The 12,990-nt window shown below is 35.9% G+C and overlaps 1 protein-coding gene across 2 annotated transcripts in view; it reads right to left on the reverse strand.

Moving 5' to 3' along the window:
• The window catches only part of PUS7 (pseudouridine synthase 7), a 45,722-nt gene that overhangs the window by 15,221 nt on the left and 17,511 nt on the right, over window positions 1-12,990 (reverse strand). Inside the window, exons 6-9 of one of the 2 annotated variants that reach the window (XM_079150023.1) lie at window positions 12,038-12,149; window positions 11,185-11,262; window positions 3,482-3,610; window positions 2,708-2,833 (exon numbers count right to left, since the gene is read on the reverse strand). In XM_079150023.1, the coding sequence (XP_079006149.1) occupies window positions 2,708-2,833; window positions 3,482-3,610; window positions 11,185-11,262; window positions 12,038-12,149 (445 nt within the window). The remainder of the gene's footprint in view (window positions 1-2,707; window positions 2,834-3,481; window positions 3,611-11,184; window positions 11,263-12,037; window positions 12,150-12,990) is intronic. The other variant, XM_079150024.1, reaches the window with a different exon arrangement.

The following is a 12,990-nucleotide window of genomic DNA, read 5'->3' on the forward strand; positions in this document are numbered from 1 at the left end:
TTTCTTTTTCTCAGTGTTCCATAATTTTTATTGTAGAGCTCTTATACTTCCTTAGATTAATTCTCTAGGTTGTTTTTTATTTTATTTTATTTTTTTGTGGTGGTGGGGATTGAATCCAGGGCCTTGTGCTTGCAAGGCAAGGACTCTACCAAATGAGCTATATCCCCAGCCCCCTATTTTTTTTTGAGGTTATTGTGAATGGGATGGTTTTCTTGATTTCTTCCTTGGCTGAATCACTGTTGGGAGTATAGAAAAGCTATTGATTTATGGGTGCTGATCTGGTATCCTACTACTTTGCTAAATTCATTTATAAGCTCTAGAAATCTTCTGGTGGGATTTTTTTGGGTCTTCTAGATATAATATTATATAATGGGCAAACAGACCTAGTTTGACTTCTCCTTTTCCAATGTTATCCCTTTGATTTCCTTTTTTTGCCTTATTGCTCTGGCTAATGTTTCTAGGACTATATTGAAAAGGAGTGGTGAGAGTGCACAGCCTTGTCTTATTTCTGATGTTAGAGAAAATGTTTTTAGTTTTTCTCCATTGACTATGATGTTGGCTTTGGGTTTGTCATAAATGGTCTCTTACAATGTTAAGTTCCGTTGATACCTATCTTCTCCAGTGTTTTTAACATGAATGGATGCTGGATTTTTATCAAAGGTCTTCCCTGCATATATTGAGATGATCATGTGATTTTTGTCCTTAATTCTGTTTAAATGATGAATTACATTTATTGATTTGCTTATGCTGAACCAAACTTAACATCCCTGGAATGAAATCCACTTGATCATTGTGTATTACCATTTTTATGTGTTTTTAAGAGGTAAGGCTATAGAAATGGTTTGGAATTTTGAACTGACTCTGTACTGACCTTTGAGCATGCTATGTAATTTTTGATCCTAGGTAAATTTGATACCATTTTAATTAGCTATTTGTATCAATTATTGTTAGAGTGCAAAAATTACAGGGTATAATGGCTCTCCTTCTGCTGAATTAATTACAAATGTGTAGGTTGATACAGCCTTCCTAAATGTTCTATCTCATAATACAATTAGCATCTTTACCATCGTTACTCATGTCCTATAACCAGGTTTCTTTTTTTTTTTTGGTACTGGGGATTGAACTCCCAGCCCTACTTTGTATCTTATTTAGAGACAGGTCTCATTGAGATGCTTAGTGCCTTGCTTTTGCTGACGCTGGCATTATAGGCATGTGCCACCATGCCCAGCTAATTAGCAAGGTCGAAAACATATTTTTTTCCACTATAGTAATCCCCTTTTCTGTGGTTAGCAAACTTTACTTTTTTTTTTTTTTTTTTTTAAAGTTAAGAGACAGGGTCTATGTAACCCAGGCTGGCCCAGAACTCCTGAGCTCAAGCAATCCTGTACCTCAGCTGCCCAAGTAACAGGAATTATGGGTAAATACCATGTTCAAAAGCTATAATTTTAAAATTTTAGTATCCATTTACTGAGCACTTACTATATACTATGAGTAGAAATAAGTGCTGCATAAGCAACATCTCACTTCATTTCACTATGTAAGGTTGGTATTATCTCCTTTTTACAGATGAATAAGGTTGATAACTCAAGTCTGACTTCCCAACCTGTACTTTGATCTTTCATAACACTGCTTTAAAGAGATAAAGGACCCAACTACTTGGGAGGTTGAGGCAGGTGGTTGGCAAGTTTGAGACCAGTCTCAACATCTTAGCAAGACCCTGTCTCAAAATAAAATAAAAAGGAATGGAGATATAGTTTAGTGGTAGAGCACCCCTGGATTCAATCACCAGAACTAAGTGAGAAAAGGGTAGAGGAACTATATGATAGAATTTATCATTTTGTGCTTCTAAAATCACACAAAGAAATATGCACTTTCATATAGTTAGCTGCTGAAATAAATGTACTAGAATTCAAGAAAGCCCTATTTCCAGAACTATAGCTATCTAACAAATGAGCTTGGGTTGACCTTTCTAAGCCTAAATTTCTTCTTTTCTAAAATGAAGACTTGAAACACAAGGCAGATCAACTCTTGGATCACTTTCAATTTGTAACTATAGTTTTAATTCATATGAATAATTACTTTATGGAACATAATCTCTGGTGGTTAGAAGGATTCCCAAAGTAGATATATGAAGTGATTTCTACCCTTGTTTACCCTAGAAGGGTTTCCTATTATCCAAAAGTTCTTTCTTTAAAAGGTCTGGGGAAAGGCAGGTCACAGTTTAATAAACTGGGAATCATTTGCTAACAAAGATCATAAAGCATACCATTTCAGTCTGGCTACTCTGGTAAGATTTACCCAACTGCTGGGTCACTTACTGAGGCAAGACTTAGCTCTTAAAAATAAAAACAGAATCCCTGGAGGGGCTATCAAGGGTGAGAGAAAAATCTACTACCCAGGTCATGTTCTTTTGAACTCTTAGTTTTTTTTTATCTTACGCAAGAATTATCTTAAAATAGAACAAAAATTAAATTAAAAGAGGCTGTGGATCAGTGGTTTATTTACCCTAAACAAAGAAATCTAAAAATAATTTAAAACACCACCAACAAAAACCTTACTTCTTTTTTTTTTTGTGGTGCTGGGGATCGAAACCAGGGACTTGTGCTTGTAAGGCAAGCACTCTACTGACTGAGCTATCTCCCCAGCCCCTTACTTCTTTTTTATAAGGAACCTCTTTTAGACAAAAGCCACAAAATTAAATACAAACCTCCCAACTTGATATGTAGGGACAGCTGTAGTTCCAAATCTTTGCATTCCATAGTAGTTAATAAATCCAATCTCCTTAAGAGAGTTCATAGCTTGTTGTACTTGGTCATCAGTTCCTGTTATATTTCTGCAGGGGCCCAAATTATCCAGAGAAAAATATTTACAGTCAAACACATTTGAGGATGTGCATTATAAATGACTATGACTCATCTTCCATATATCTCCTTTGATCTTTTGTACTTTCTCTTCCCCTCCTGAGCGCTCTTAATTGTGGAAATATATTTTTAACAGTAAATTTATCATTTTAGTAATTTTTAAATGTATAATTCAATGGCTGTGAGTACACTTACAATGTTGTATATCCTTTACCACTACTACTTCCTGAACTTTTGCATCTTCCCAAACTGAAATTCTGTACCCATTAAATGATAACTCTCCATTCCTCCCTGCCCCCAGTAAACTTTACTTTCTGCAGATCTGCCTCTTCCAGGTATCTTACTGAAATGAAATCATAGGCTATATTTTAACATAGTATTTGAAGACTGTGGTTTTCCAAAGGTTGTGCTAAGCTTTAAAAGGAAGGTGGAGATTATTTGTCAGTACAAATACGATAGAAGCATTTACCTCAGGTCCTCTCAGGCCCAGTACTGCCTTCCCTCTTGCCCATTCCTATTAGTACCAGTTAACTTGCACCTGATTAACAACTATTATGAACAGACTCAAGGTGATTAGGCAAAACATCCTCTGGTTAGCATTCCTACCTTCAGTTCTTTACCTGAGAACAACAGTGAAGTGATTCCCTTGAAGCTCTCCCAATTTCAGAGGGTTTTTCTGATAGCTGAAATTTCCTAGCTTAAAGTTCATCAAGCATTTATTCAGGTGGGCAAGTCTTTGTGCAGTTATTCTTAAAAAAAAAAAAAAAAAAAAGAGAGAGAGAGAGAGAGAGAGAGGGAGAGATAGAGACAAGAGAGAGAAGGAGGATCATGAATTATTGTGTAACTGAAATAATGTAAGATACTTTACTACAGAAAACAAGACTACGCCACAACTGTGACTATTGGAAAAGACAGGCACTGCAGAAGGTGGGACAGCACAATTTTCTTTTCCTTCTGGATTGTTCTTTCAACACAGCAGTGCCTGTTCCTATGGGAATAACATGACTTTGTCCATATTTTATACACTTCAATACTTCTGTAGTTAATATACTGAGTAAGAAAACAATATCTGTGCAATTTTCTGTTTTTCATGGGGGGATGTGAGAAAAGGGATGGTGGCAGAGAACAAACCCATGTAATTATAAATAATGGTATCAAGCATTTTAAAAATGGCCAGTCATATTTTTGTTTATCAGAAAAATACTGTAAATATATTACAGAAAACTTGGAAAACACAAAAAAGTATTGAGAAAATTCAAAGATTTATTCCCTGGAAAAAAATCTGTTCAATCTAACTTTGAATTTCTTCCCATTCTTTTTTTAAACACATGTTAAAGTCACATATATAGCTAGTATCCTCCCACAAATCTGTACCCTGCTGCTACCATTTAATATGAATGTTTTCTACACTATTATAAAAATTTCATTAAAAATTCCTTATTTTCTTCAATAGGAAATCTATGTAGAAAAACAAAACCCTGTACTGAAAAGGCTTTGTCCTATCTCTATCCCCAATGCCCCTTCCCACTCACAGCCAATATAAAGTTTTTTTATATGTTTCCCCAGAAATATTTCCTGTATACATAAACATGTATCTCTACTATCTTCTTTGTTGAGAATTTTTTGTATATATGCATGTTATGTACACAGAAAAATAAATCATAAATGTTCAGATGATAAATTTTCACAAAGTAAGCACACCCATGTTAACAAGTACCTAGGTCCTCCCTTTTAAAAAGAAAATTTTGGTACATAAGATATTGGATTGGAAAAAAAAAAGATATTGGATTGGAGGCTGGAGATATAGTTCAGTTGGTAGAGTGCTTGCCTTGTAAGCACAAGGCCCTGGTTTCAATCCCCAGTACCACAAAAAAAAAAAAAAAAAGATATTGGATTGAGGATGGAGCTCAGTGGTAGAATGCTTGCCTAGATTGCATAAGGCCCTGTATTCAATCCCTAGAACTGAAAAATAAAAATTAAAAAATAGTTCAGCATTTTGCTTGAGGCATTTGAAGAATGCCTCTTAGAGGTTTGCTTTATCCACACAGTACTTCTGAAGCTGCCTCATCTTTGTACAGCTGCACATGGCTGCTGCATTGTCCTTTAATGGATATTCAAGTGCAGGTAATTTTCCCCTGGTGCTGCAGATCAAACCCAGAGCTTTGAGCATGTAAGGCAAACACTGAGCTATACCCCCAGCCCTTCTTTCAAAGAATATTTAAACTGCTACCCATCTTTTGCTATTTACAAACAAATATTTCTATATATAAACAATAGCAAATATCCTCATACACATTTCTTTGTGCACTTATACAGGTGTTTATATGGGATAAATCCCTAGAACTGAAAAGGGCAGATTTAAAATTTAACTCCCATCGCCTTCCAGAGTTTGTACCAATTTATGCTCATAATATTAATATGTAGATATCCATTGCCTCTTCCATGTTTCTAGCTCCTTGCTATGATTTGGATAAGGGGTGGTCCTTAGGTCACTGCAGGGGTGTGTGTGTGTGTGCTGCCCTCAAAAGGGATTAATGAAGTTCTCTGGGATCCTTAGAGAGAATCATAACAATAGCACGTCTGAGACCTGATTTACTCTTCAGCTTGGCAATACCCTTTCTCCCTCTTGCATGTGTTCCTACCACTGCCTTCAGTTCTGAGGTCCTCTTCAGAGCTAAGCTGATGCTGGTGGCATTCCTCTGAACCTCCTAAGCATCTTCAACCCTTTTTATATTTTAAATTTTGCAATGGAGTCTTGCTAAATTGCCCAGACTAGCTGGAATTTGCAATCTTCCTGCTTCACCCTGTAGAGTAGCTGGGTTGACAATTGTGCACCACTGCACCCAGCTGGTTCTGTTGTGTTTAGCTTTTTAAGTTGCTTAAATTCAGGATCCAATCAAAGACCACACATTGTGGTTGTGGTATCTATTTGGTCTCCAAGGAGCAAATGCTGGATCTAGCTAGCCTTCTGTTTTTCAGGACAGCTTTTAGAAGAATCCAGTCAGCTGCTTTATGTCTTTCGATTTGGATTTTTTTTTTTTTCGGTGCTGGGGATTGAACCCAGGGCCTTGTGCTTGCAAGGCAAGCACTCTACCAACTGAGCTATCTCCCCAGCCCCTGGATTTGTTTGTTTTTTTAATGAGTAAAGTCAGGTAAACATACTGGTAGAAATATTACTTAGGTGATACTGTGGCCCTGTTCAGTATGTGTTCAGTATGACATGTCAAAAACAATGATTCGGCAGGGTTCACATGCCTGTAATCCCAGTTACTTGGGAGGCTGAGGCATGTGGATTCAAGTTTGAGGCTAACCTAGGCATGTGGATTCAAGTTTGAGCCCTGTCTCAAAATAAAAAGTGATAGAGCATTCCTGAGTTCAATTCCCAGCACCAAAACCAAAACAAATGATTTAGTTTGTCCATCGCTGATGATAAAATCAATCACTTGATTAGGATGGTGCTTATCAGGTTTTTCAACTGTAAAGATACTTCTCCCTGTTTTTTTATTAGAATCTGTAGAGGCACACTTTTGAAATTATGTAAAAATTCTGTTCTCACATAATTCCCCTACCCCAGCCAACTGTTCAGGCATCCAAGGATATCACAGTGTCAATTGGAAGAGTGTTTTTCTATATCTTACCATTCATCCTACAGTTGATAGCATTCTTCCATAAATAAGGACTAAGTAGAGAAATTTAAGTCAAATTCATGAATTCTTTAAAAAAAAATAGTTCTGGAATTTAAGTCATAAAGGATTTCACTAATCAGAAATTATTGTTATTTTGTGTGTGAGGGGGTGTACCAGGGATTGAACTCAGGAGCACTTGACCAGTAAGTCACATCACCAGTTAAGTTTTGTATTTTATTTAGAGGCAGGGTCTCACTGAATTGCCTTTAACAAGCACCTTGCCTTTAACGAGGCTGGCTTTGAACTTGAAATCCTCCTGTTTTAGCCTCCCAAGCCTCTGGGATTACAAGGGCATGTCACCACACCTGGCTCAGAGATTAATTTTTAACATCCCAGGTTTTAGTAGAATACTTTCACAGTTTTATGTTTATGTTTAAATTTTTGATGCCCCTGGAATTTATCTGGCTTATAGAACTAAGGTAGGTAGTCAACTTCTTTTTTTTTTCAGAAGGCAACCCAGTTTTCCCAGGAACAATGAAGCAATGGTTTTTCTCTGTTATTTTCAGTGCTACTTTGAATACATACTAAATCCTTGAATGTATCTGGGCCTATAATTATTCTGCTCCATCACTTGCCAATATAAAATTGCTTCACCTGCTATATTTCTATGATATCCATTTATACTGAGGCCAATCTTCCTTTATTAGTCACTTTTTTCAGAATTTCATGCCTTGTTTTGCATCTTAACATTTCCACACAAACATACTCAGCTTGATTAGTTAAAAAACTTATACTGGTAATTTTATTAGTGGGGTGTTAGTTTATATATTTTTTCAGTAAGAAGATACGTTTATATGTATCCAAGAACAGGTTATATCGTTTCTTTATTCATGTTTTAGTATTGCAAACTTTTTTATAATTTCAAAGTGTATCTTATAATTTCAAAAAATCTTTGGTCCTAGTGATTTCTTTTCTTTTTCCTTTGTAATAGATTTTATTTTTCCTTTGAAATTTCTAGTTGTATATTCATGTATTAATTTTTCTTATCTTGTATAATTTGCAATCTAATCTTGAGTAGATACAATATCATCCCTAAAACCTGCATATTAGCCACTTTCCTTCTAATTTTTAGACCTCTTACTTTTTTACTTTGTTTGTTTGCATTAGTTACTATGTCCAGACTAATGATAAATGACAACAATAATAGTGTGGTCAGCTTTATCTTCCTCCTGCTATAAATGAAATGTTTCTAGCATGTCAACACTAAGAAATGCCATTTTATTTAACATTTACATATTGTAATGTTAACAGAGCATTCCTTAATCTCTACCTTACTAAAAAGGTTTTTTCCTAATTATAAGGAATAATTTAATATAGAAAAATAATTCCTCAAATTAAGTTTATTTAAGTGTTCATTTTATGTAAGAAGAATCAGCTGGAATTGTTTCTAATTTTCAACATATGAAATAAGCCATATGATACATCACTGTGCATAAAAAAGTGGCTTTAGATTTTATTTTTTTCTAAATTCAGGTTTCCTTTGGAAAGATATCTAGGGGGAAAAAAAAAACAAAACAAAAAACTACATCTCACTCAGACAATCAGCAAAACAAAGGGTGTGTGTGCTTCACTACGCTGAGGAACATACGTCACTCTATCTAGAGTCTATCAGCAGTTCCAGTGTTGGTCTTTGGGCTCACTTCTGCTATAAGGAGCCACATTTCAGCTTTGCCTGGGAATCCTGACCTGGGGAAAGTCTGGATGGGAATTCAGACACTGTGCCTGCATGAGTCCTGTCCCAAAGTAGCTTATCATGAAATAGCCCCACAGAGAAATGCAGCCTGCCCTGCAGCACTCTCGATTTCTAACACTACAGGAAAAAGCAATGGTATGAATTTATTCTACTTCTTGGTTATATAATATATTGTTCTAAGTTAAATAAAATTGTTTAAAATTCATCTATATAATACCAGTTTGCCATCTTATCTCTCAGAATTCTTTCTTTTATTAAATGTCTCATACTTCCTGGAGACAATCCCTTGATAACCTATACATTAGACTCTTGCTTTCTGGTTTGATACATGCAGAACCAGCCTGATTAAGTTTCTTGAGGAAAAATTAAAATGTTAATGCCCCATTAACAGAAAAGGTAGGAAGACAGCCAGAGAAATCCGAAAACGGGCAAATCTTGTATTCCATTTCCCCTAATCCCAAGGCCACACACAATCCAGGACAAGTTCAAACAAGGGTAAAGCAGGCATAGTCCAGTTGTGGACCAGTTGCTAAGAGTTTAGCTGTATGGGGATGACAGTAGAACCCAAGGGTGTAAATTAATCCAGGAAATGTATCCCAAAGAATCCAGAAAGGAAACGGAGGTTCAGTATAAATGGGTTGAGGAACAGGAGGAACAGACTCTTCTTTAGTCAGTCAGCACCACTGTAGGAACTGACAGAACAATTCAGATCAAGAGCAAAAGGAATTCAATTGGCAACTTGGCTGTTTTCTAGAGAGAGAAATCTGGATACTATTCTCCAATAGTGCCTGATAGCAGCTTTAAAATTTATTTTTTTAAATAAAACTGACACAAAATTCACCATTTAAACTATTATACAGTGTGTATTTCAGTGGTTTCTTAGTATATTCACAATCTTGTGCCTAATTCTAGAACACTTTCATGGACTTATGTTTTGGTACAGGAAATCTAACCCTGGGGCAATCTACCAACCCCAGCTACATCCCCAACCCCTTTTAAATTTTAAGACAGGGGGCTGGGGAGATAGCTCAGTTGGTAGAGTGCTTGCCTCATAAGCACAAGGCCCTGGGTTCAATCCCCAGCACCACCACCAAAAAAAAAAAAAAAAAAAAAAAAAAAAAAAAAAAAAAATTCAAGACAGGGTCTCACTAAGTTGCTTAGGACCTCACTAAACTTCTGAGGCTGGCCTTGAACTTGCAATCCTCCTGCCTCAGCTTCCCGAGCTGCTACAGATGTGCCACACCAGCTTCCATGGACTTTTGAAACAGAAACCTCACACCTATTTAGCAGTTACTGCCATTCCCTTCATTCCCTCTCCCTGAAGCTCTTGGCAACCATTAATCTACTTTCTGTCTATAGAAATATCCCCTCCTTGGGATATTTCATATAAATGAGTTATATGTGGCCTTTTGTGCCTGACTTCTTTACTTAGTGTAATATTTTTAAGATTTATGTTATAGCATATATCAGTGCTTTATTCCTGTTTATAGCTTAATAATATTATTTTTTTAATATACAATAGTCATCTACTTCTGAATCCCATCAGTACAGCAAAATCCCATAGCTATACTCAATTTTTATTTATTTATTTATTAAAAAAATTTTTTAGTTGTCAATGAGTCTTTTATTTTATTTATTTACATGTGGCACTGAGTATAAAACCCAGGGCCTCATATATGCAAGCGCTCTACCACTGAACCACAACTCCAGCCCTTATACTCAATTTTTGATGGCCATAGTGCTTTCTGAGAAAATACAGGTGGAGTTGACAATGTTTTCATTATACTGTTCACTATTTTAATTCTGATGATCTTAGATCAAATTCTTTGATTATAAATTTCCTGCAAATTAAATGACTAGAGTATGACAATCTTGTTTTTAAATAGTAGGAGCCAACTTAACTGACATGTTACACAAAAACATTTGTTAACAAAGCTAGGGAAGTATTGGCCCAAGCTCAGAAAGGAGACTGGCAAGAACAGGCAGGAAAAGAAACAAATCACTCTGCATAATGCTGTTCCTGCTTAAGATCCTGTTGAAATTACTAGGAGGATTTAGAGTTACATGAAGCTGAAAAGAAATGCTGCTTATCCTTAGGACTGATCAATTCAGCAATAATTAAAATCCTTGTGTGGCAGAGTGGATTTATCCTGTTCACCATTTCTCACGGAAAAGGTCAATCTGCCTGGACCCACAGATCCATTAAGCAACCTAAGGGTGTAGCCTGTGTCCATGCGATAAGTGTTATGTGCTTTCAAAAGGCCAAAATTTAGGTGTCTAGTATGTTTTTTTTTTTTATGAAGTCAACAGGAAAATGATAAAGGCAGCATAATTCTTTGAGGGCAAAACAATATCCTGATCAAGTATGACATCTGCTGGTTGACCAAGACAAGAAATGTCTTCAATTTTAAATATTCAAGTACTTTACATCATAAAATGCAAAATAAAATGAGATGCCTTTTTTTTTTTTTTTAACTCTCAAATCAATAAGAGACTCCTCATCCCCCATTATAATACTGTGCTGGGGAGGCATTAGAATAAAGGTGGTGGTAAATTGGTGCTGCCTTTCTTCAGGGCAATTAGGCTTGACTATTAAAAACCGTTAGCAAGGCTGGGGTTGTGGCTCAGTGGTAGAGCACTTGCCAAGCACATGTGAGGCACTGGGTTCCATCCTCAGCACCACATTAAAAATAAATAAATGAATACAGTTATTTAAAAAAAACCCATTAGCAGCTCATATTTCCTTTTAGTGAATAATGCCATTGCTAATTTATCTTAAATGAATTTATCACAGATGCACACCAATATTTAGTTACAAATATATGTTACAGAATTGCTTATTATAAGAAGGGAAGATGTAAATCCCATAAAGAAAACTTGTGAACTCAGAATAGTGGAGCTAGGATTCTTTCAGTAGAAATCCTGACAAGTACTCATTACTTACTTAAGAACAGCAATCTCCTGAACTGTTATAGCTCTTTTATCTTTGGTTCCCATATAGGAGAAGATGTTTGGCTTGACTCTGATAAAACAGAAATGAAACAACCCAAAGTCACATATCAAAGGAAATCATATTTCTCATAGTTAAGTTTCAAAATAAGTACATTTAAAATAATAACAGAGAAAAAGGAAAACTTCTTAGCAGTGCTTGATTTAGAACACTGGGGTTATTAGTAACTGATGCTGTTCAAAGACTTGGTTAGCCAGTAAAAAAAGGCAAATGGTGTACTTTCATTGATTATTAACAATTCACCAGATTACATAAAACTGTGCTACCATGTTTAAACTGAGGTAAATTTCCACAGCATACAGATTTGTTGTGGTGCCTACAGCCATTCTATTAAAAACAAAACAAAACAAAGAAAACTTTGGCACTTGTCCCATCCTTAAAGAGCACAATCTCTCCTACATTTGTACTCTATAGAAAAATCTGACTGGTTTCTAGGTTTTCTATCTAGTTAGTCTCCAGGTATTGAGAGCTCCCAGTTTGGTAAAGCCAACCCCTGCAACCACATCAAACTGTGGTTTTTGAGAGAAAGTTAATTTTTATCTTCATCTGATGAATTGGTAACTTTCAATATGTGAATTATTTACTTTCAGAATTTTCTTCTTGAATTATTGGCATGGGAGTTAAAAAAATTAATTCACCTATTGCCTAAGAAAACTATCCTGGTAGGTACATTTACTGTCCACTGCTTCTGCTCTTTTTCCATTAGCATGGAATTATAAACAAAACAAAACAAAAAAACCACTGCTAATGCTTTGATTTTATAGAGGAACAAGAACAAAATACTAACCTTAAATATTTGGAAAGTACATTAATAGCATCCATGGTGTCTTTGTTTTCCTTATATAGAACAAAGTGGCAGTAACTTCCCCTAGATTTTGGCCAAGAATGTTTTCTTGGATCTTAAAAACAAAAAAGTGAATGTTATATATATCATAATAAAAGTCACTTGAGCTTTTTTCTTATGAAACCCTACGTAGCTAATTTTTTTGCTACAGAACCTTTGACTGACAAATCAGATCTGGCCTGACAGGAAATACAGGTTAGTTGGTTATTGTTGTATGGACTATAGGTATTAATATTTTGTGATTGGACATGGATGAGGCCCACAGTTCCTATCAGCACCTGTCTGACCAGGGGCCCAGCTGGCTCCACAATACATGCAGTCCAAAAGGAAAGAGCAGCTACAATGGAATCTACCAGCCTCATTTAAGAGTCACAGTTAGGTGTCCATATATATGGTAGCAGGGACGGAGGTTAAGTTTGTGACAATTTACCTAAGTGACATGAATAGATTTTCCAAAGGTACTTCCATCACCAAAGTTTAGTTAATATCTACAAATGTTCTAAAAATGTCTACTTGAAAAGAAAGAGCAGCTAACATTTGAAACTGTCACTCCTAGGAAAAAGGAAACTATTTTTTTGGTACTGGGGATTGAACTCAGGGTCACTTAACCACTAAGTTATACCCCAGCTCTTTTTTTATATTTTATTTAGAGACAGGGTCTTACTGTGTCGCTTAAGGCCTCACTAAATTGCTTAGGCTGGCTTTGAACTATCTATCCTCCTGTCTCAGTCTCCCAAACCACTGGGATTCCCGGTATGCACAACCACGCCTGGCAGGAAACTTAAAAATTAAGCCATATTAGGTGCTAACTTCTGAGCCAGTGTTACTTCAACTGTTCAACTTTCTGATAAATACTGCATGACCTAGGAGAGTCTGAGTTTTAAGACTGTTCTTTT

The sequence above is a fragment of the Sciurus vulgaris genome (assembly GCF_902686455.1).
Source record: "Sciurus vulgaris genome assembly, chromosome: 8".
NCBI classification, from domain to species: Eukaryota; Metazoa; Chordata; class Mammalia; order Rodentia; family Sciuridae; genus Sciurus; species Sciurus vulgaris.